This window comes from Rattus rattus, chromosome 3 (genome assembly GCF_011064425.1).
Source record: "Rattus rattus isolate New Zealand chromosome 3, Rrattus_CSIRO_v1, whole genome shotgun sequence".
NCBI classification, from domain to species: Eukaryota; Metazoa; Chordata; class Mammalia; order Rodentia; family Muridae; genus Rattus; species Rattus rattus.
In genome coordinates, this window is record NC_046156.1 from 152357956 (window position 1) to 152383205 (window position 25250).

General features: G+C 39.8%; 1 protein-coding gene across 1 annotated transcript in view; it reads right to left on the reverse strand.

Moving 5' to 3' along the window:
* Dnah5 (dynein axonemal heavy chain 5) overlaps nucleotides 1-25250 on the reverse strand; it is a 301350-nt gene that overhangs the window by 68298 nt on the left and 207802 nt on the right. The window contains exons 50-58 of the mRNA XM_032898676.1: nucleotides 24533-24756; nucleotides 21745-21943; nucleotides 19866-20038; nucleotides 14653-14783; nucleotides 9515-9668; nucleotides 8780-9047; nucleotides 4778-5009; nucleotides 2207-2321; nucleotides 1865-2041 (exon numbers count right to left, since the gene is read on the reverse strand). Coding sequence (XP_032754567.1) covers nucleotides 1865-2041; nucleotides 2207-2321; nucleotides 4778-5009; nucleotides 8780-9047; nucleotides 9515-9668; nucleotides 14653-14783; nucleotides 19866-20038; nucleotides 21745-21943; nucleotides 24533-24756 — 1673 coding nt within the window. The remainder of the gene's footprint in view (nucleotides 1-1864; nucleotides 2042-2206; nucleotides 2322-4777; nucleotides 5010-8779; nucleotides 9048-9514; nucleotides 9669-14652; nucleotides 14784-19865; nucleotides 20039-21744; nucleotides 21944-24532; nucleotides 24757-25250) is intronic.

Here is a 25250-nt window from a genome sequence, read left to right on the forward strand (position 1 = left end):
TAGAGTTCTCTTAGAACAGACTGACCATACCACTTTTCAAGATCTCAGAAATACAAAGACACAGTAATATACACATAGGATCAAGCAAGAAAATTATAAAATTATGTTCTATACATGCCCCTGTGGTTTGGAGGCTAAGTGTCCTTCAAAAATCCAAGATTGGTCCCCAGGGAGAAACTGTTAGAATGTGAGGAAGTCCTTTGGAGGTAGAACATAGAGGAAAGCCATTATGGAGCCCTGCCCTGTTGAAGGGGACATTGGAACTTCAGTTCTTCCCCTCTTCTTTTGCTTCATGGTCATAAAGCAAGCAGTTTTACGCCATGTGACCTGGCCATATTATGCTGCCTCAGACCAGACTCAAAGCACTAAACGTGTAAGATAAAACAGGCCTGGTCTCTTCATACAGGAACTATCTCCAGTATTTTGCTATACTAACATGAAGTTTACAAATGTCTCATCACCCCACCTCTGCTCCCACATATGTCTACTGGTGTCATACACCAGTGGTTGTATGGTACAGAATATTTTAGCTGTAGAGAACTGCAATATAGAGAAATGCTAGAGATATCTTACAATATGAACAGAGGATGCCAACACAACTCTTAGGAAAACGCTGGCCTTCTTTTGAAAAGCAATACCTGAGAAGCCTTACACTACAGTTCTGTGATTGTAGGTATCCTATCAACGCGGTTTTAAAAGTCCTTGTTCAGTGCCCATGTCTTCTCTGTTGATCAAAGACTCTCAGTATAGTCAGGGTGACAAAATTGTGGGAGAGGAAGGACTACGTGTCCACAGATCTTGGAGGCTAAAGACGCAGCAGAACTTGAAGTATAGAGGAGAATAGCTTAGCCAGAGCATGGGCAACATATCAAATGCAAGTATGTATAGAAAGTCAGGGAAAAAGAGAAGACAATATATCCATTAACTCACTAGACAGGAAATGCATGCAACATTTGTTATTGTTGTTTGTGATTGGGGAACTAAACCCAAAGCCTCACATATGCCCAGCAAGAACTCTACCATGGAGTGGTTTAGCCCATTGGGTCAGAAATACCTAAAGAACAAAACAAAACAAAACTTAAAGACTTGGATCAAAAAGACTTGGGAATTTCTCAGGCATCATGTTAAGGAAGTGGTAAGAGAACATAATCTCATTATCGAGTTTTGATCCGTGCCCAAATGAGGTCAAATAACTTGTGTTAGCAGTGGACACGCAGCGTAATTGGCTTTTTTTTATTCATCCATTTCTAAGCCAAGGATCAATAGCCTAAGGGAATAGATGAATAGGAATGAATTAAAGGTAATCTTTAAAAGAGAATCCTGCATCGATTCCTCAACACTGACCTACCATATAAGTCATGGTCTAGCTCACAGAACACATTACATTTCTCAAAAAAAAAAAGAAAGAAAAAAACACTTCCTTTGTCACATTAATCAGCGCTGTTATGGCCACACAGTTACCGTGGCCGTGTTAGAAACCACTCCACCTCTGTCATTAAGGTACTACATTAAATCAGCAGTCTCCATTTTGGATGATTCCCAGACAAATTCAGAGGAAGCTTCATCTCATAGACCACCCACTTCAAAATCCTCAGTGAGTCCAGAAACATTTTGGAAACTTCATTCAACTTTCCCGCTGACACACAGACGATTAATGAAAACGTTGAAGGAGCAACCCAAGACTCTTGGCTGCTAATCTGTGACAGGGCTCATTATTTCTCAAAAGTGAGCACAAGATGTTAATCTGTCTGTGTGAGATCTATAGGGCTGATAGTCTCTGCAGACCCAGCTAAACCAGAGGCTACAGCTCTGGTCTGGTCCACATCGCTTCCCTGTGGGCACCTGCCACTTCCCACACATTCACCTGGAGTGCAGCTTCTGCCTCTTCTAGGGCTGGCTTTGCGGCCTCTAGTTTCTCTTCTGCGATGGCTTTGTCCTTGGAGATGCTGTCAACAATGGCCTGTGCTTTGTCCTTCACCTTCTGTACCTCAGCCTTGACCTTCTCAGCAGCCTGTGCTTTCATTGTGACTTCTTTTAAGACCTGATAAATAGGGGGAGAAAAATATATCACGCTGTGCATGCAACACATGTTTCTTGCCTTGGTTGGTTGATTCTGTCTACTTTAAGCAGTTTTCATACAGAACGGTGAGTAGTTTACTATAGCGGAGATTGGTATCTCTCTGCAAGTCAGTGGCTGGCCGCCTACCGTGTCAGCTTTCTCATTGGCCACCTGCAGTTCCTTCTCCTTTACTGCCAATTCTTGGCTCAGGGCTGCGACCGATTCAGAAGCTTCTTTTAGCTTTTCCAATCCAGTATTCATTCTGGAGTTGAAACATCCATGCAAGAAATGTTAAAAAAAAATGTGGCAAACGCCCTTGTTTTCGAGTGTCATTTCCCTAGGAAGTGCAACCAGGTCATACTGAAAGAATGATAATAAATAAAAATCAAATCTAAGAGGGCCTCCCCCAGGAGGCCAGTCTAGGTTTAGTTCCACACAACAGATGCATGTTCTTCATCAACCACATGTAGGAAGTGAATGCACAAAACCGTGAGCGCAGAAGGAGGAATCACTATGATCTAGAGCATACCACCCACAGCCCGATAACGACACTCTCAACATACTCAAAGTTCCATGTGGGGGGAAGGAATAGAACTTGTGATTTTTTTTTCAAAATAGTCCAATGAAATTAAAAGAAGGAAGATTTGAATTCAAGAAACAAAATAAAATTTGAACTGGAACAGACCTAAAATAATGTTCTCTAGAAGATGAGAGACCTTGGGGGCCATTGAATAACAAATCCATGAACTATAATGTGATACATGTAACCTAGTCTCCTGCCCAGGGATTCCCTTACATAGCTATCTTTGCTAGTTCTGGTTACTTTATAGCAGAAAAATGTGAATATTGGAGGAAATATGGAGCACAGCAATGATGTTTGGGTCCAAATTTCAGTAACAGGATATTCGCTTTGCAGGGACCACAGCCATCCGCCAGACTCTTCTACCTTTGTCACACAGATAATTGAGATTTTAAGGCTAAGAGGAGGTAGAATTGGGATATCTGTGTCCTCACCTCACTTCTATATCTATTATATAATTATATATCCTATAATTATATCAACCAATATCATAAAAAAAGTACCAGTCCATAGAAGACACCTGGAAATTTTATCATATTAGACAACAATAAAGCCCCCCTCCCCAGTTGTCCAGGATACTCCTCTATATGGCTCTTGAAGAGGGTTCCCAACCTCAGCACTAATATTTGGGCTGGATGATCCTTTGTTCAGGGGCTGCCCAGACCTCTGACATACGGTGATACAATGTTATAAAAATATCTCTTACATTCTAAGAGACTGGAGCTTTTGCTGAACACCACAGCCAGACTTAATCATGTACCTTTGGGTCAGTTAAGACTGATCCTACTGGGTAGGCTGCCTGTTTATTTAACCCACCTTTAAGAGAAAAATCTAACAATGAACCCTACTTGCCTTGGATTTTTGCATTTAATCAGTGTTTATAGTCTAAGCGAGTGCATAGCTTTAACCGTTCTTATTAAGTTATTATTTACTTTACATCCTGATCACAGCTTGCTTTCCCTCCTCTCTTCCCAGTCCCTCCCTCTTTCCTCCATCCACCCCTTCTCCCTTTCTCCTCAGAAAAGATGAAGACTTCCATAGATAGAAGCCAGCCTCGGCACATCAAGTTGCAGTAAGATTAGGCGCATCTTCTATTGAGGCCAGACAAGGCAGCCCAGCTAGGGGGAAAGGGATCCAAAGGCAGACAGTGTAGTCAGGGACAGCCCCTGCTCCTTCTGTTGGGAGTCCCACATGAAGACCCAGCTGCACAACTGTTACATATATGCAGAGGGCTAGGTCCACCCAATGCATGCTCTCTGGTTGGAAGTTCAGTCTCTGTGAGCACCTGTGGGCCCAGGTTAGTTGATTCTGTAGGTTTTCTTTTGGTGACCTTGACCCCTTTGGCTTCTTCAATGAAATACATTTTCCATGCCCTTGATCCAAAGAGAAATGCACCTGTATATCTATGTTATGGTAACAAATGCTGAAAACAAATAATGTTTGGAAGGCAATACTAACAATATTCACCATAAATGCTGGAAACAACATATAGATATTATTTGATAGTGTTTGTTTGTTTGTTTGTTTGTTATCTGGGTCAATTGTAGTGAGCTGTAGTCAGTGATTTAAAACCTTGTAAAATCCTGTTAAAGATTTCTATAAAGGATCTCTTATTCTTTCCCCCATTTAATTCTCTCTGTGCTGTTCAATAAATAAAAGAGTAAAAGTCCTTTGTTAGGGACAGATGTGGACACAGGGAAAGACAAGTCAGGAAAAGACAGCAATCAGGCAAGTATAGATTCAAACTCATGCAACAGATAGATTAGAGACAGGAGAGACAGTGGAGACACAGGGGGAGAAGTTGAGGATACAAATCTGGGTTTACTTTTGAGCCAACTACTCCAAGGGAAGTGCCTTGATTTCTTTGCTTTATGGAAGGCTGATGAATTTTTGGTACACTGAGGTTATTAATGATACATTGGAATTTATGCGGCCTTGGTGGCTCCTGTGATGTGATTAAACTGATACACTGTCCTTTAAATAGCCAGGAGTGTTGGCCCCAGACTGCTGGTACTTGAGAACCCCATTTGTGACAGCCAACCATGTTTCTGGTCCTTTCAAAGCATAGACAACCAATAATTTGGCTCTGGGGTGAGAGCCAGTGCCTCAAGGTGACTTTTTTTGACCTTGACACTCACCTGTTGGCCAGGCTCTGCACTTCCACGTGTTTTTCTTCATAGATGAATTTATAGCCCTGAATAAAGGAGAGGTATGATTTGGGGGTCACGTGGGTAGAGCGCCGGAACCTCTGGAAGTAATCGGCACACTTCTCAGCTACCCCGTCCTGAAAGGAGCCCATACATTGAACCAGTTCCTTCTTGATCTCAGCGGTGCAGTCAATGGTATAGGATGAGAGGAAATGTTCCGACACTAGGAAGAATAAAGACAACACTGTCATGTTCAAAGCCGCCTGACTATGTTTCCTAGGCCAGCACACGATCTTTGTTGCCCCGGAGAGGAAGACCTCTCTGTACTTTGAGAGGTTTTGTTGTGCCTTTCACATATAAATTTAGCATTACTCCTTGTTTTCTATAACTTGGGCAGAGAAATCTTTTCTGTTTAGCGGCAGAGTTCAATGGTAGGCAGACAGCCATGTTTATGGGTTACATAAGAAAAAACCGATACAAATAACCAAGCCATCAGTGCTCACGTGCCACTCAGACTCACTTATTCTTTTGTTAACCCAGAACAGGTCAGTCCTTTAAGTCCTTTCGAATGGGTCATTTCTCATGTGGAAATGGTTATCACTACCTTTGAGTTGTTGATGATTTTTGAGTTTTTGTTTTTGTTGGGTTTTTGTTTTGGCTTTTTGTTTTAGGTTTTTTGTTTGTTTGTTTGGTTGGTTGGTTGGTTGGTTGGTTGGTGGGTAGGTTCATTTGGGTTTTTTTTTGTTTTGTTTTTGTTTTTGTTTTTGTTTTAAAACTCTAGTCATCTTACTGTTAAAAGCAGTAACTGGCTATTTGCAGATCAGGCCTAATTTACAGCATCCTTTAGAGACGTTTAGGTAAAAAAAAAAAAAAAAAAAAAAAAAAACTCTCCTAGTAGAGACTTTTACTTTGTCCAGTAAATCAACTTTAAAACACATTTTTTCATTATAAAAACAACCCAGTTCTGGGTATGATGGCATACATCTTTAATCCTGGTGCTGAGGGGACAGAGGTAGGCAGATCTCTTGAGCTCAGATCAGTTAGGTCTACATATGAGCACTTCTATATTACAGTGAGCCCATGTCTCAAACAAGTATAAAGAATAGGCCATAAGGTCAAATCTATTACCACATATACACTATGTCACCACTGTCTGTCCATCACTGAAATGGGTGAGAGGGAAATATAAAACAGTCTTAACTCCATACACTTTCAAGGATTATTTATAATGTCTATGTTAAATAATTATGAGCATTTATTTCTGATAAGAAATAGCATATTGTATAAGACTCAAAAATAGAAATAGGACTAGCAGGAATAAGAGAGAAAGAAAAAGAATGTAGTTAGCTAGAGACTCATATAAAGAACAGTAGCCCCTTATCCTGAGCAGTGAATTAAGTTCTCAGTGGAAGACAACAGAGGCCATCCACCAAATTGTTTGAAAAATAAAACTTACTAAATAGTAAAAGGTAATAAATTAAAATATCTGTGACTTGTGTTTCCCATATAAGTTAATCAGGGGCTGTAAGGAACAGCTCAAATCTCAATATCCCAGTAAGTTTAAATCCAAACACTGGAAATATGAAGAATTCATACCTATGAAGGGATTTGTACTTATTTATTTTTGCATTGTTAGGCACGGAGGTAGGGCCTAGTCTGTAATAGGCAAATGTCCTACCTCTAAGCTATGTCTTCCGACCCTCTTAGAAATGTTTTACAGAATAGTATCCAGAATAGTTGGAACATTATTGTGTGGCAGGTATAATTCAAATAGCTCTGGTTGGCATTATGGGGTGGCTTCCAGGAATTCCCCATTAGCTTCAAACTTCTTTATACTCACTGTGTAATGAACGCACTTGACTGAGCCAAATCTCCTGGTGAAAACATACACTGAGAGCACTGCCTCACGTGATAAAACACTTGGAATCTTTAAATGTTCCCCAAAGCTGCCTGGTGCTGGGTTACCAGAGAGTTATCATGAGGGGGTGCACACTACTCTGTGTTATTTAATCTCCCTGTTCTGGAGATGTCAGTAAAATAAAGATTAAAGTCCTTAGAATTAGTCTCGTTTTGTTAATTTTCATTTTAGAAGGGCCTGAAAGACAAGTGGCTACATACATGAAAGGTAAGCTCACTGATAATGTTTGTTACTATAACATAAATAACAATAAACATCCCTTGATGTTGGCCAGGGTGTAAATAAGTGGGGGAATGCTTGATGGCAGGAGCTCTAGGTTTAATCACCAGTAACACACACACACACACACACACACACACACACACTGGTGGGATTGCAGAGTATATACAGATTCTAAGGGTTCTAACAGGTCCTTAGGCCAGAACAGCAGTAAAGCCCAAAGAGAGGGAAATCCTTCTGGACAAGAGGATGGAAACTATGCTTGCATGGAAACCTAACATTTCAGGTGGACCTGGTCAACACCTGGTCAAAGTAGGATAAGAAGGTGTGTTCACCTTAAGTCACAGTAAGGGAGATGAGGAAGAGTAGGTCCTTCAGTAAGATCATGTAATTCTCCTTCCCAGAATTCCCAGCCCTAGGGCACACAGTAGCCCAGTGGGCTACAACCAAGCAGCTCCATAGTCTGTCTGCCTTTCTTCTCTTCTTTCTATCTCTTTTCTTTTCCTTTTTTAGTCTTTTATTTGTTTGTTTGTTTATAATATTTATTTACATTCCAAATGCTGCCTGCCCCTCCTCCAGTCCTTTCTATGTCTTTTCTAAGCACACTTTGTCTAACACACTGGGCTTCCCAACATCTTCTGCTTTGACCCCCATAGCTGCTTAACCAGCATGGGTTTTACTTTCCTCCTCCTTCCTCCTCTTCTGGACGGTTGCTGAGATATATAGCTTGCCTGTCCTGGGTTTGTGGGGTTTTTTTTAATATCTAATAAAAATTGTCTTTAAGCTTATGTTTGAGTCTACTCTTAAGTTTATTCATTAATGAGACTAAGATCCCCAGGAGGAGATGTGGGTCATCTCCTACATCACTTTTATAAAGCATATTCACTGAGTCACCTCCCAAGACCAAACTTTTCAACTTTAATAAATGTCAACCTAATCTCTGTGTATTAAGATATCTATCATGTTGGATGAAGCAAAGAAGTGTAGGCTGACAGGAACCGGGTATAGATCTCTCCTGAGAGACACAGCCAGAATACGGCAAATACATAGGTAAATGCCAGCAGCAAACCACTGAACTGAGAACAGGACCCCCGTTGAAGGAATCAGAGAAAGAACTGGAAGAGCTTGAAGGGGCTTGAGACCCCATATGAACAACAATGCCAACCAACTAGAGCTTCCAGGGACTAAGCCACTACCTAAAGACTATACATGGACTGACCCTGGACTCTGACCTCATAGGTAGCAATGAATAGCCTAGTAAGAGTACCAGTGGAAGGGGAAGCCCTTGGTCCTGCCAAGGCTGGACCCCCAGTGAAGGGGATTCTTGGGGAGGAGGGCAGTAATGGGGGGAGGATGGGGAGGAGAACACCCATATAGAAGGGGAGGGAGAGGGACTAGGGGGATGTTGGCCTGGAAACCGGGAAAGGGAATAACATTTGAAATGTAAATAAGAAATACCCAATTTAATAAAGATGAAAATAAGGAAAAAAATCTATCATGTATGTATATATCATCAAGCAAAACACAACAAACCCCCAACTGAGTGCAAATCACAAACTGTGATCAAGGCAAAGCCTTTGCGTATCACTGAAAAACTGAAGGCACTGTATGTTTAATCAAAGAAGCATAAATTCACTCTCTGGCAACCATACTTTAGTGTAAAAAAAAAAAAAAAGCTATCAAGTTTAAAAGAGCAGCATCTTGTAGCAAAAGTCAAAAGTCCTCCAACACTGGGCAGAGAGAGTTGTTCAGCTCAGTGCAGAGACAGTTGGTAGCAGAGAAAGTAAATGAGTGAGTAATAAATAATACAGTAAATGAGCAAGAACGCACGACAGCGTTATTTCCATCACACTAACCAGCAACTAGAGCATCCTTGGGCCATCGGCTGAACCAGTCAATTGTGCATCCTGAAATAAGGGCAGGGAACTTCAAAGCTCGGTTTCGAAATTTCTCTCCCACGGGTGAAAAGCAGAGCACAATGTGTAGGTTTCCTCGGACCCTGCTCATGAAATACTCATACAGGTTGTCGTTGGTGGGCGGGCGCTTGGGGTGCTCCTTCTTCATGATGGATGTCAGGTCACTATTGATCTCATCAATTTCATCCCGAGCAAAGAGGTTGGAGACCTCAGAAAGAAATACAGGCAACGAAAGTCAGTATATGCATATGAAACATATCAACATGTATACTCAAAAGGTCCAGGACTTCTCCATTTCTGCTCTTATGTTCGGCTTTTTAAAGTAAGCTTAAAACTTTCAAGATGAAATACATCGCATCTCAATGCACACAGGTGTTTCTATGACTAACTGCAAAGCCACCGCTCTCTGTTAGAGGGTAACTGGACACACCAAAGCCTGGCCTTCCTGGCTCCCCTCCAGCTTCATTAGTGTTGACATCACTGTTGTAAATGCTTAGCTTCACATCCTAATTGGGAGTTTTATTCCTTAAAAACCCAATAGAAAAAGGCATTCTTTGTGCTGATTACCAAGTTCCTATGAACATTAATTTAAGTCTCTAAAGGACAAAGAACAGAGGGAGTTCTACATTGGAAGAAACTTAGAAGGCAAAGTTATGAGAGTAAGTGAGCTCCCACCTCACCCGATGACAGGACATTGTTCATGTATTCCAGAAAGGACTCCTCTTTAATCTCATTGTCTGTGAAAATGAAAGTGATCCCTTTGCCTTGCTGGCCAGCAGTCCTGTACAAAACCTTCAGGTCTTCCATCAGATTCGAGGTGTTGTAGGATCTAAAAAACATGTAGCCATTGAATTAGTCACTAAAACATTTCCATAAGAAGGCCACAGCCTTATACTATGTAGCCATCAAATGATGCTGACTTTATTGTCCTGTGGATATATACTGTCTATGAACATTAGCAAGGTAACTAACTTTTTAACTTCACAGACACTACATTGGTACACAAAGAACATCCCTACGGAAAAGTTAAACCTGAAACAAACATAACTTGACACGGACAAATATCCTTTGCACTCATTTCTGACCGTGTGCAGGTGCCATTTTGAGTACACACTTTCACGGAGGTAATATTTGTTGGACATAATAATTAGAAGATTTACTACACACATCAGCAATGGGAATGTTAGAAGATGCCTCATAGACTGAACTAAACCAAACTAATCCGTTCAAGCTTTGTGATATGGGAGTGAGAAACCAAATCATGACCCACAGAGCCCTTCTAATCTTCTGAAGTCACTACTATCTTCATATCCTTGAATTCCACATAAAAGAGTTAGTTTCAGAACAACCAGTACACTTTATCAGACTAGCTGGAAACATCTAAAATGCACTCTACTATTAATCTCCTCTCATTCCCCAAAGCAATCTGCAGATAGAAGCTATCCTACAATCAGGAAGGTTAGAGCAATATCCACAAAGAGTGGTCCATTACTGACAAAAGCATTGACAAAAATGTTCTCTCTCTCTCTCTCTCTCTCTCTCTCTCTCTCTCTCTCTCTCTCTCTCTCTCCCTTTCTCTCTCTCTCTTTCTCTCTCTGTCTGTCTCTCTCTGTCTGTCACTCTCTCTGTGTGTGTGTCTGTCTGTCTGTCTGTCTGTCTGTCTGTCCATCTGTTTGTCTCTCTCATGTGTATGTGGGGGAATTGGGTTTGGGGGGTTTGGAGGGGGTTTGTTTTATTTTGTTTTTTTTTAGATGATGGCGATAGTGTTGTTTGGGTTTTTTGTTTGTTTTGCTTTGGTTTTGGTTTTGGTTTTTTGTTTTGTTTGTTTGGGGTTTGTTTTAATGTTTTTGTTTTTCAAGACAGAGTTTCTCTGTGTAGTTCTGGCTATCCTGGAACATAGACCAGGCTGGCCTCAGACTCAGAGATCTTCCTGGCACTGCCTCCTGAGTGCTGGGATTAAAGGTGTGTACCACCATCACTCAGCATCAGTAGACTTTTCCTTTTCCTTAAGATACTAAATATTTGTCAACCAAACTCTGTCTTTTTAATACCCATAAGCTAAATCTACAATCACTGTCTGAGTTATGGTTTCTATTACTGTGATAAAAACCATGACCAAAGCAGAGCAGGAACCTGGAGTCAGGAACTGAAGCAAAAGCCATACACAAATGCTGTTTACTGGCTTCTTCCACGTGTCTCCCTCAGTTTGCTTTCTTGCACCATACAGGACCACCTGCCAAGGTCAAGTTGACAAAACACTGGCCAGGATGTATAGATACTTTTAGGAGACTGCTAGGGAAACAAGGGCTAAGTGATCATAAAAGATTTTTAAAGACAGTTCTCCCTTTGAAAGAAACAAAAGAAGGGTTTTTGTTTCTAATAGGGAAATACATCACAAAAGGCTTTCTGGAAGAAATGATGTTAAAATGAAGCCTACAGCTGAGTAAAATTCTAGAAGAATCTCTGAGTTTCTGGATGAAAGCATTGGCATTGCAAAGTGAACATCATAGAAGATTGCTTCACAAACCGAATGAACTCCATCACTCAGAGCCCATGTTTATCAACAAAAGATGGGTAAGAACACCATCGATAGGACAAAACAACCACCTACAGAATGGGAGCAGATCTTCAATAACCCTATGTCTGGCAGAGGGCTAATATCCAAAAAATATAAAGACACAAAAATTAGACACCAACAAACCAAGTAACCCAGTTGAAAAATGGCATAGAGCTAGACAGAGAATTCTTGGCAGAGGACTCTGAAATGGCCAGCGAGCTAATCTAGATCAGATGATAAGCTCTGCATTCAGAATGACAATCTGCCTCAAAAAACAAGAAAGAGGAAAATACCTGAGATTGAAATCTGGCCTCCAATGAGACACACACACACACACACACACACACACACACACACACACACACACACACACACAGTAGAGAAAAACAAGTGAGACAGAATGCAAGGCAAAATTGCTGCTCTCAAATAATATGACCCATGGTTGTGTATCCCAGCTGGGAAGCTCCTCAGTCCAGCGCTGAGCAATCACCTATGGTTTATGGGATTGGACGGTACCTAAGGTAAGGAAACCTTGCCTTTCCTCTCACTGATAATGGATCATTTTCAGTGTGACACGCAGAGGGACAAATTTGTCACTGTGAAAGTTGTAGGTGCTTACTGAGACATTGGGTTGCAGTAGGAGTCACACTTGACTAGACACCTGGATTGATTGCAAATCCTGCAGTGCAATCAATTCCCCTATGCTGTCTGATGTCACGTAATTTATAGGCTTTCTGAACTCCAGCTGCAAGATGGACTGTTGGGACCTGGACCACCTAACCAACTTCATTAGAAAATCCAATTAGCTAAAATATGTAAAAGTGACTTGAAATCAAGAAGGTTTTAGGCAAGTTTTGGCAACAAAAATATGAATCAAATCTCCTTCCAGTGCAGCGTCTCTGTTTCCCTAGCTTGGCTTCCACACACAGACTAGAATTATAAACATGGTAATAAGGGTGAGCTCTGTCATCCTACTACATGTATTAAACAGAAATCTTTGGATTTATTCTCCAAGGAGAGCCATATAATTCAGACCAGCTATGACAGCCTCAGCTTGAATAACAAGATCTCCAACTCCAATATTCAATAACTTTCATCCTCCAAGCTAGCAGTAGCATATGGGTCTCTCTCAACAAGACAGGTCAGTGGCATGTTTCCCATGGATGCCAAATAATCAAGACTTCCTACCCCTGTTTGTCCAAATTAACTGCTAATGAATTCATCTCAACTAAACTTCCCAAACTGGATTTCTGAAGTTCTGTTTGACTTCTCTGAATCGATTCTACTTATCTCTTCATGTTCACTGTTCACATGCTAATTCAGTTTTCTCCCTCTCCCCCTCCACCTCCCATCCCCACCTCTCTCTCACACACAGAAAGAGAAAGAGACAGAGAGAAAGAGAGAGAGAAACTCATTGGGGTTCGCTCTCTTCATGCACAGTAACTATCTATATAATTCTGTATCCCCAAAACCAGGATTACCAAGAAGAGCTCCAGTTTGCTAAAACTCTCATGGATTTCTACCGTCCATTTTTCCTTTCTCTCTACCATGTCTCATGGTACCATCATGCCTTGCCTAGACTCCTCAAGATATCTTTATGACAGTTTTGTGTTTTCCATACACACACACACACACACACACACACACACACACACACACACACACACACACACACACATTACTGGTAACCCATCAGTGTTTTCCTATTACTCTCTGGTGACCTATTAACTCCTGACTATACCTTCAAATCCCGCCAAGATTAATACATTCCCAATTTCCATCTCACATCCCACCCTCAGCCATATTTGATTCTTCCAGGCATCAGTAGTAACTTAACATGATGTTCACTTCACGAAGGCAATGTTTTCTTTTGCCTGAAAAATCACAAGTTCTTCTAGAATTCCTACTCAAACCTGGGTTTCATTTTAACATTATTCCTTCCAGAAAGCCTCTTCTGATGTATCTGCATTCATTTCCCTAGTAGACACAACAGTGAATACGGGACATAGAGTGAAATGCAGTGAAATGCTCATCACCTGTCTCCTTTGAGTTGTTATAAGCACCATGATGACACTGGCTAGAGTTATTTATTCATTGGTTCAGGACTGTCTCCAAGGAACCATGTGTCGTGTTAGTGGCTTGGTCCCCAGCCTGTGTGTCATTGGGAGGTGATAAAACCTTAGAAAGTGGCAGCTTGCAGAAGGAAGTTTGATCACTGGGACTTGAGGCCTGTTCTTCAGGGGAATATTAAATGTTCTTTCATGCATATGTTCCTGTTTCTATCCCTCAATGTCTCCATCTCTCTGTCTCTCTGTCTGTCTGTCTCTGTCTTTCTGTCTGTCTCTCTCTCTGTCTCTGTCTGTCTGTCTCTGTCTTTCTGTCTGTCTCTCTCTCTCTGTCTCTCTATCTCCCCTTCCTCCCTCTTTCTCTTGGTAGTGTGTCTGTCTCTCTGTGTCTATGTGTGTATCTCTATCTCTGTCTCTGTCTCTGTCTCTCTCTGTCTCTCTCTCTTTCTCTCTCTGTCTCTGTCTCTGTCTCTCTCTCTTTCTCTCTCTCTCTCTCTCTCTCTCTCTCTCTCTCTCACACACACACACACACACACACACATACACACACACTTTGACCATCTTATTTTTCTCCTTCTCCATTACCATCATGTGGGCGGTCTTGTTCTAACACACACCCATGGACTGCCTGTCCTGATTTTCTCTCACTGCAAATCCATAGACAACAGACATAACCAGACATATTTTAAAACCATGGACCAAATAAATCTTTCCTCCTTAAGTTGATTATCTGTTATTTTCCCCTAGTAACAGGAAGCTAACAAAATCCTGTTCCCCAGACAGTGTTGAATGTCTACTCAATATTCAACAAATATTGAAAGTGTTTGCATTTATAAATTTTTCATCTATTTTCTGTTATATTAACATTGTCAAAATCTACACTAGCACTTATGATATATAAATGTCTTCTAAAATGTACAAAGGATATAGTTAATGCTTACTCACTATAAAACATAAAAACAAAGAAGCAGCGATACTCTGAAGTGCAAGGCTGGACTGTTTAAAAAAACAGGCCACTAATAGAAAATGTTCTGGTCCATGACGAGAGTTGAAAGGGGAAGTCATGTCAGTATTCAAGGAGAAAAACTACTGTGATTCTTAACGTACATAAGAAAATGCATTCTTAACTGCTGGCGACCTCTGAGACCCTTTCTTCGAAATCCATTTTATGGTAACACAAAGGCTCTTACCTTGTCAGAGTGATCTGGAAAGAGGTATAGCCCGCAATGAAGGAAGCCAGCCTTGTCAGACTCTGCTTTCCTGATCCGCCCACACCAACCAGGAGGGCATTTCCCCGAGGAGTGCGGATGACTCGAGAGATCTATAACAGAAAACAGAAAAGACTCATGTCTTTCGACATGCAAACTCGCCATTATATTATGCACTTGATATAAGAATAAGGCCACCTATAACTGATAACTGCTGGGAGAGAGAGAATCAGCCACTCCTTGCAATGAGCTCTGGTTATTTGGTATAAAGTGGTCAGCTCTGAAGTCACACACACAATGAACTCAACTGATTGTATCCATATATTTAATATACATATGTACTTCTATGTGTGAAGTAATAATAATCACAAAGAGGTTATCAATTTGAAAATGGAGGGATAATGGGGAGAGTAGAGGAAGAGTAGCTGGAAGGATGGCTGGAAGAAATGGAAGGAGGAAATGATTTAATTCTATTTTAATTTAAATGTATTTTAAAATAATAAATAACTTTTAATGCCAAATAATCATTTGGAAGACAAAGTTATCTCTGGGTCAGAATAGAAAGCCATACTGCTTCAGAGAATGGAGCACTTCTCAATGACAACACTTGGGTTGCCCTACCAGGTGGCAACAGTAGTATGTGCTCTCACGATCCCATAGGGTACATAGTCCAGTTTGTGGCTGGCTCTGTTTACAAGGAGAAACTAAAGGAAACTTTGAACTGACCTCTTAGTATGTAATAACCTAAAGCAGCATGCTAGGAAGGACAACAGAAATGCTAGATCACCGCCTATGCTCAGAACTCAGAGCATGCCACGAACTACAATACCTTCCACATAGGAAACAGCTTAAATCAAAGGGAAGAAAACTACCCAAGAATAACAGAGACGGTGCAAAGAAGATGTGCATAAGCACCCTCATACTAACTGGTAAGAGGATTAATAACCAAGGTCTCTACCAAGAAGTGATGAAAAATAGGTCAGGAGACTACTCTGCCCTGCTCAGTAGACACAGCCTATCCCTGGTCCCCCTCCTGGTTGACTGATTTAGCTTCCCAGGCATTGAATGAAATACTCCCACTAGGCTTTCAGCAACTTTCAGGGAGGATCCAGGATAGAACTCTGGACAATCTTTTCACCTTATGTAGTAAACCTCTCTCTCCTAAAATACACGTTTAAACTAGAATATTGCTGTAAAATTTGCTGTAAAATTACAATGACAGTGATAAGGGATGAAGACAGGTCCTGCTAACTCTGGCTAGGATTCCTGAGGCTTTCCATCATGACAAGTTTTTTCCAAGGAGGCCTTCCTCAAAATTCCCTTCCCTTAGCTCAGTATGTTCCATTCCTGCTTGAGATACCACTGGGTTTGCTGCGAGTCTCCCAAATTCTGAACATGTGAGAAATGAAACAATGCTTCCTGTCTCTCTGTGGCCCTCAAACCTGAGAGCAGATGTGTGCTTCAGTCTTCCCAGCTCTCTGCTCTCATTTTATCTCTGTGACTCTACAAAGTCACTACACAGCCATAGAGAGCTGCCAAGTGCCTTCTCATACCTTCTGTTGGTGTAAATTCAAAATGCTGAAACAAAACAAATGAGGAGCAACTGGAACTACACTAGAACCTTCTGATGTCCCTTGGTCATCACTTTACAATGATAGCCCTGTCCTGTGTTCGATGTGTAGACTATATTAGAGAGTTACACTTTTTTTTAGTATTTGGTTTTAGAAAATCTTCATTGTACTTTCACCTGGCACAGGATAAATCATCACAACATTAGAGAGATAAGCAGGTCTATGAACAAGCAAATAGACAGTATTAAAGTGGAATTAAAACTCAATCCTGTTAAAAATCAAAGATGATGGGAGAGCAAACACTTAGGGGAGAGCCTTAAATGGAGCTAATCTATAAAAAACTTAATGATGTAGCACACATGTTCCCATGGGGTGAGGGACCTGCTGATGCGAAATGTGTGAGTGTCTAAGACAACCCAATTACAACGCTGAGAGCAAAGAATACCATGGAAGCATCACTGCCTCAGAGAGTCAAGTTCAGGTATGCAACTTGAATTTAATCCAAGTCTTGTAATGACTAAATGTTCACAAAGAAAGTGGCTTGCTGGCTAGGCATGAAGGCACACATCCATAAGTCTAGCACGAGAATAGAAGAGAGTGATTGAGGCTTTTGATACAAAGTTGAGTAAGGAAGACCTTCTCTCCAAAATAAACAAAAACATCAAGGACAGAAAAGAAGGGAGGGATGGAAGGAGGAAGGGAAAGAATAAAGGAAGAAAAGATGGAGGAAGGGGATGGGGGAGGGATAGAGGAAGGAAGGTAGGAAGGAGGAGGAGAAAGGAAGGGATGGTGAAAGGAAGGATGAGAGGGAAAAGGGAAGATAGGAGGCAGGGAGGGAGAAAGGAAGGAGAGATACAAAGGAGGAAAGATTCAGGAACACAAATTATCAGAGTCAGCAAAAGGCCCAAGGTGGCTCCATCAGGGTTGGAACAAGAAGTTGGTAGTAGATGAAGCTGCATAGAATTTAAACAACACAGGGGTTGTTTAAATTCCAAATAATTTATCAGACTCTTATTATTAGATCATCTCCCAATACTAAACATTCATTCCCAAAAATATACATATAGTGACATACAGATTAAAGAGGTTGTAATGATGATATATGTGTATATGCAAATGTATGTATGTGTATATGCATATGTATGTAACAACAATTAATAACAAAAAGGCTGTGAATTTGGAGGAGAGCAAATACAGAAAGGAGAAATAATGTAACTATATTAGAATTTCAAGTTTTTAAATAAATAATATTAATAAAGATACATAGCACAAAGACATAGTCTGGCATTTTTATGAATAGAAGAACTGGATCTCCAATCACAGCCCATTTGGACACAGATTTTTATCTCTGTTCTCTCTCTGACTTCTGCCGTGTCTTCTGACTAGTTCGAACATTTCAAAACTCACATTCTCATGAAACAGAACTCAGATATGCTGATTGTGCATGTGTGCGCGCACATGTGCACACACACCCATTAAGGAGAGAGTGAGCCTATAACACAGTGAGAAATGCACAATTTTGTCTCAAATGTTCTGGACATGTATTCTTTGACTAATTCCAAAACAACCATGCTAGAGGCTGAGAAAAAGGAAACCGCCCTCAGAGCTGAGGTGCTGATAGCACGCTCAGACAGATGAAGAAAAGCTTCTTATTTGTTTTGCAAAGTGGAAAGCTTTGTGATTTCACAATATGGACAAAAATAAACTCAATATCAGTGTTAGTGCAGGGCAATCCCAGCCCAACCAGACCATGTCTTCAACAAATATTTAGTCATGACATCATCATTTGCAGAGCTCATTTACAGACTATGAAGTGTTGGGGGATTTGTTTGTTTTATTTCTTTGCCCTCCCATCCTTTCAAGTATTCAATATGGCAGAAGTTTATTCTTAATGAAACATCCAACTCTTAATCAATTATATAGTTGAAGCTAATTCCACACTATTACTTTTATTAAAATTTGGAAGAACATTGGACCTCATCATTCAGTCCAGAAAGACGTCACACACAGATTCTAAGAATTCACAGACTCAGAGCTATGTGCCCGCATGCTTGGGAACCCTAATCTCCAAATAACCCCTCTGTCTTCTCTTTGTCCCAGGCTCACTTCAATCCTGCAGAAAGACTCTTGCTCTCATGTAGAGAAAACACACAGGTGAGCAAACCCCAGATCACAGAAAAGGCTCACTGGATATCCTCTCAAACCAACTCCCCTGACCAGCCAGATCCAATAACTATTAGAGGAGACAACTTGTATTTATGGGGTCATTCTTCATGCTTATACCTAAATCATAGAAGACAGTCTCAAGGCACCTGTTTTCTAAGTGAAAGTATGTAGACTGAAACTAACTGAAGTCAACAAAGTAAGAAAATCAATGACATCTGTCAAATGGAAAATCTAATGATGCAAATTAGGTCATATACATACATACATACACACATATATATATATATATATATATATATAAACTTTTTTTTACTTACAATGTTTGAGAATGGATCAACTGTCTCATATGACAATGTAAGATAAAATTCTACTTCCCTAGTGGAATTCATTGTACCAGAATTCTCATCTTCTTCAGATCAACTGTTTCTACACTGGTATTTTTGTTTGTTTTGTTTTGTATTTAGAACTATTAACTTTAATTACAAAATATATCGAGGGCTAATCGTGATTTTGCAATTCAAGTGAATTTACAGCTACTGTCTAACTACATGTCTCAAAGTACTGTGAGAGATTTTCTAGATTAGATTAATTGAATGGAAAGACCCATCCTAAACTACATCAAGAGCTGAAAGCCAGCTGAGCACTAGCCCCCTTTCCTCTCTCTGCCTGCTAACTGCAGGCACAATGTGATCAGCGGGCTCCAGCCCTACCACCATGATAGACTACATTACTTCAAACTGTGAACAAGAAACTAAAATACTCCCTTAAGTTATTCTTTTCTCAGATATTTGGTTGCAGCATCCAGGAAAGCAGATGACACAATCAATACACTTAAAATTTACTATCATGACTAAGTAAAATGTATAATTTAATAATATTAAGTAGAAGTACACTGTTGTGCAACCATTAATATAATCTACTTTCCATATCTATTTTTGTCCTAAGAAACTAAAATTCTACCCATTTAATGCTGTCATCTAATCCCCTTCTCCATCCTGTATCCACATTCTCCTCTCTGCTTTCTTGCCCTGAGAATCACCAAGTACCTAACGTGCAGGAAATGCTGTGGTATTTGACAACTTATTTCACTGGGTGTGCTTTAGGCTTAGGTATTATTTCAAAGTGCTTCTCTTTACATCATGTAGATATAAACAGACTTCGTTCTTTGAACTCAGATAAAACACATTCATTCCATGCAGCAAAAACACTGAGCTAGAAGCTGAATACCAACGCTGAATAAAATTTTCACGTCGCACATTGGAAATATGATGCTCTTATTTTAGGCGTATAATGTGTGACATGATGCATTCGGCTTAGAAACTCAACTGGAATATAACTGGGAGTTTACTTTTAAACTGACTACTCTCTCGTAGGAATTGAAAATGAAGGATGGGGGTTATTCCGGGTGAAGTCAAGTGTCTGTCACTGGTGGCAAGCTCCTTGGTGAAGCCACAGTACCTTGACTAAGTGGACCATCGCATCTCTGAAGAACACCATGTCCATGCCAGTGCCGCGGATGCTCTCATTATAGAGCTGCAGGAACACGCTCAGACGCTCACTCAGGTGATTAAGGGATGCAATTGGCTCATAAAGCTTTGGCATTTCAGCATCAGTCTCCTCAGGTGTTTCACCTTGGCAAGAAGTGATAGGTTTCTTCAAATCATTGAACCTGATGACTCCTGCCTAAGCTTACCCACTAAAAGTTCAATATTAGTGTGTTGATATGAATATTACATATTTGTCATCAAAATATCATATTAAATTTTTAAGAAAACAGACAGAGATAATAAAAGAAGTATCAAAATTTTCATAATCACAGGCAGATAATTCTAAAGATGACCAATGTCGAATGATCTTTTTTTAATGACTTTATGAGAACTCACAGATAAACATTGTGTCTTGAAGACCATGCTAGAGACAGGAGATTACTGGTTAAAAGGAAAATCCAAGGAAGTGGGGATAACATCAAAATCTTGAGAGAGGTAAAGAATTGCATGGCTTTTAAGGACAACTATAATAAAGGAACTCCCATAAATGTTCAACTCAAGCTTCAAGAAAAAATGTTTTGAAGTCACAGGCAGTTGGACATTTTCCAATGACCCTTGCCCTCACCCCAGACAAAGCAGTTGCACTTTGACCCTTTAAAAGCTCAGTCTATTTACTCATTATTCTCAACCAGAGGATGTGAGATATAAGAGTCCAATAAACACAGGCTAAGTCCTAGTTGTTTTTTCCAGATGATCTTGTCAAATTTTATACATGCTTGACCTGCTTTACAAGAAGTTTTTCTAACTGCAGGGGAAACTGTGATGGTTCTTTTTTTTGTAACTTTCACTCAGAAACTTTTGATGTACCACACATATGATTATCACCACCAATCGGAGATGCTGTAGTCATTCCCAACCATTAGAAGACAGAACTACATTAGTCTAGAGTGCCCTATAAGTCAACAATGGCCTTAGCTCTGGTCTCTGCCTCCCAACTGATGGTATGACATGCTTGTGCCTCTGATCTCTATTTATGAAGCTTATGAAGTCTGAAGTTTCATGTGTGATGCCCAATCACTGTACCTATCAGCTGAGCTATACCTCCAGTGCCAACAGCCTTTTTTTTTTTTTAAGTAAAAAAATGACCAAGAATTTATCCTCAGTTTTAGAAATGGTCCTTAAAATGAATAATAATATTTGTTTTAAAACCATTTAGCTTTGATGTGAAAGTCAGGGCAGTGTGTCTATTTCCATAAATAAAAGTAATACATCTCTAATTTCTGTGAATCCAATCACAAGAAGCTGCCTGCCCATCACTCACTTCTTCTAAGTTACACGTACTGGGCTTCTCATAGAATTCAGATACCTGGATAAGGATAATCATTGCTATTTTTATTGCCTTTTATTTGCCTTGATTTTATTTTATATGTATGGCTGCAGGTACCTAGATATCCAACAGACAACACTTTGTTTTCCCCAATTCCTGTGATGTGACAATCACATTTCTGTCTGCAAACATAAAGACAAAATGATTCAAGAGACATTCAGCCAATAAATATTAAATTCTTTCTCTCTACCTCTGAGAGACTACAAGTCCTGGACATGTTCTTCTGGCCCTAACCCACATCTCTGTTCAATTTAGTAACCGAAGTGATCAACATAAAGGTAGTTCACCTTTGAACTGCATGATTTTGTACTGACCCACTCCTCCTGTACTTACTGAGCACATACTTTTCCCAGGTTTGTTTTCTGCACAGGAACTGAAGCTCTATAAACGTACAAACCTTCTAGCATTTGATCACACCTTGGGTGCCATCTGTTGGAGAACTTCAATCTCCTCTATAGTTTACCTATAGCTTCTGGTGTATCCCTCAAGAAATCCACAAAATAAGTATCAACTCCACAATCCACCACCGGTGTTTTCTCTTCACCAAACTCCTCCTCCACCAAACTGACAACAGCCTTATCAAACCAGGTCACATCACTGGACATGCTAAAGCGATCAGCTATCACACGTTTGCACTCATGCTTCCACAGCCTAAGCAGTTCCTGTTGAAGACATAATTAAATGCATCATTAATTCCTACTGCGTCATAATTGAGATTTCACATTGAAATACCACAGAGCCTCATCTCTCTAGCTTTCAGATACAACACTTTATGATATGCTCTTATTTCAATTTAAATTGATCTTATTCAAACATAATAAAAGGAAATAGAATGTATTATTTTGCGGTCTTAATTGAAAAGTATTCTCAGATAAAAACATTACAAATATATCAGATCAATCAAAAAACTGATGTTGTGTGAGAAGGTGTCCATCTGTTACTAAATTGGTTGCACTGTTTCCTTTCATGGGTAATTTATAGTATAATGTAAAATATATGAGGAATTCTAACATATATGCAATTAAGATTTACAAAGGCAAAGCTAGAGAGATGGCTCAATGGTTAAGAGCACTGACTGTTCTTCTAGGGGACCTGTGTTCAATTCCCATCAACCACATGGAGGCTCGCAACCATCTGAATGGGATCTGATGCCCTCTTCTGTTGTGTCTGATGACAGCTACAATGTACTCACCTATATAAAATAAATAAACCTTTAAAAAATTTACAAAGGCATATTTAATTAACATAAATAAGAAAAATTTGCTACAAAAATAAATCTAGCATATCTGAATGAAAAAAAAAAACCTCAGAGACCAAAATTCACTGGTAGCTGGGGAAAGTTGATTAGACAACACTCCTATTCCTTCCAAGAAAAAAATATTTGATAAAGATCATTATTTGCTTTAAAACACTCATAGAAATTCCTTAACTTCCAAGTCAGGTTTCTTAATAATGACAAAAGCCACCTGTTTTCCAAAGTATAGAAGCTTTTTCTAAGAAAAGTTTTATTATAGCATCAATTTCTAAAGCTGTTTGCATTGAGCTAAAATAAGTGACCAGAATGACTGTTGAAGAATAATAGTTGAGACCCACCTTCCACATTCCATTAGTTTATTAATGACACACCGAGAGGAACACTCACTTGAGAGCAGTCCAGATGGCTTAGAAAGTAACAGTGCCTGCCATACAAGCTCAATGACTTCAGTTTGTCCCCTAGAACCCACATCAAACTGGAAGAGAGAACCTACTCTCCATAGTTATCATCTGACCTCCACATGCATGCCATGGCGCGTGCGTGTGTGTGTGTGTGTGTGTGTGTGTGTGTGTGTGTGTTCACAAAATGAAAAAAACATTTTATTTTTTTAATCAACTTGGAATATTCACTACTGCTAAACTAAATGTCAGTTTTGTAATGTGGATAATGAGCTTTTCCAAAAATCTGTCCAGTTTTCAAAAGTTAGCAAGTGTGGCTGCCTGTTGGTGAGCATCTGGAACAGAAATGAGGGGATTTGGGAGTGAATACTCGACACGCTTACTGACTATTTTGTTAGTAATCCCACGCTGTGAGTGGTTATGTAGCCAGTACTCCTGAAGCCAGTGGCCAAACTACATCCCCAGGTCCAGAAAGCCCAGGAAAGAAGCCACCTGTGACTTAGACTGAGCACACAGTCACGCTTTAAAGGTAAAATACTTTGTGGATTTTTAAACCTATTGTTCTATTTTGAAGAGAGTTCTTACAACATGGGAAATGTCATATTCACATACATCCAAATGCTCATTTTGGTTTTTGTATTAAATGAATTTTCTACTCTGCTGCCTCTTTTCAATTCTAGCAGAATAAATAATTCTTTTACTTCATCTAGTTACAAGGAAAACTCACAAGTGACTAACAACAGAATGGTTTCTTTTCATTCTGAGTGCTTATTTATAAATACAATTATATGTTTTAGGTTTAAACATGAAGGTTAAAGTATGAAGACTATTATAGAATCAAACCAATCATAATTGTGTCCACTAATTATTGAAGAAAAACAGGAGATTATGAAAAACAAATTTTGTTTTCTATTCTCGCCTGTGATTAATAGCAACTGTCAACTTGATAGGATCTGGGGTCACCCAGAACACAAGCTCTTAGATTTGGTCAGTTGAGGTGGGAAGACTCACCTTAACTATGGATTACACCAATCCTTGGGAAGGGGTGTTGGACTGACAAAGAAGAACAAATGCTGAGTACCAGCATTCATTGTTGTCTGCTTCCTGACTATGAATACAATGTAACCTCCTACACTCATTGTTGTCTGCTTCCCGACCAAGAATACAATGTAACCTCCTGCACTCATTGCTGTCTGCTTCCTGACTATGATACAATGTAACCATAGTCAGTCTCAAACTCTGCCACAATGCCTTCTTCAAATAGGACAGTCTATACCTTCTAGGAAGAGCCAAAATAAATCCTTCCTCCTTTAAATTGCTTATATCAGGATATTTTATCAAGAGAATAGGTAAAGTACTAATACATACTCCTTAGATAATAATTATATATTATTTCTTTAAATATAAATTACTTCGATTAAAATTATAGTTTAAATTTTCTAATGCAATATTTAGGTTTTTCTCTCATTGATGTTACCCAGATACAGATGAAGAAAGTATTCAGGAAGATCCAATTTTTTTCAGATTTCACATAAAAATCAAATTTAGGATAAGAAAATAGCAATGTGAGTTGTTTTTATATCTTAAGGGTCACATACATCTGTGTCTTTGATGACCTCTGAAGTGATATTCAGCATGCCCTGCCAGATCCTGGAAAGGTCTCGAAGGTTAAACACATAGTGGAATTTTGCAGGCGTTGGGAGCATCTTCAGTTTGGTCATCTGCCACAGGCGACGTGTCAGGGGTACAAGCTTTATCACAGCATCTTGCACTTCCTTTGAGAAGCCCCGCTGGGCACAGTAGTAGCCTTCCCCAATCACACCTGGGAAGGGGTAGTATCAACACAATCTGACTAATCGCTACACTCAATTCAGAAGAAAAGCTTGACAATGAAGAATTTGCACAAGTGTGCTGATATATTTAACAGATGGCCATGTAATAAGACAAGCTCATCTATTAATGGTCTGTTAATTTTTCAAATACTCAAAAACCAGTGATACGTTTATGGAAGTCAGCATCCAGTATATCAGAGTATTGCTTTAGAAGTGCTGTCAAGGGACTGGAGAAAAGATTCTCTGTGGCAGAACATTTGCCTAATATGTGCAAAGCTCTAGATTCTAGATTCTATCCCTAATACAGTTTTAGGAGGAGGTGGAGGAGGAGGGAGAGGAAGAAAAGGAGGAGGGGGTGTGGAGGAAGAGGAGGAAGATGAGGAAGATGAGGAAGATGATGGATGATGATGATCAAAGCAAATACTACTGAAAATTCTGGATAAACTAATTTAATATTATTAAATGAGTAACAGTGATAAACATA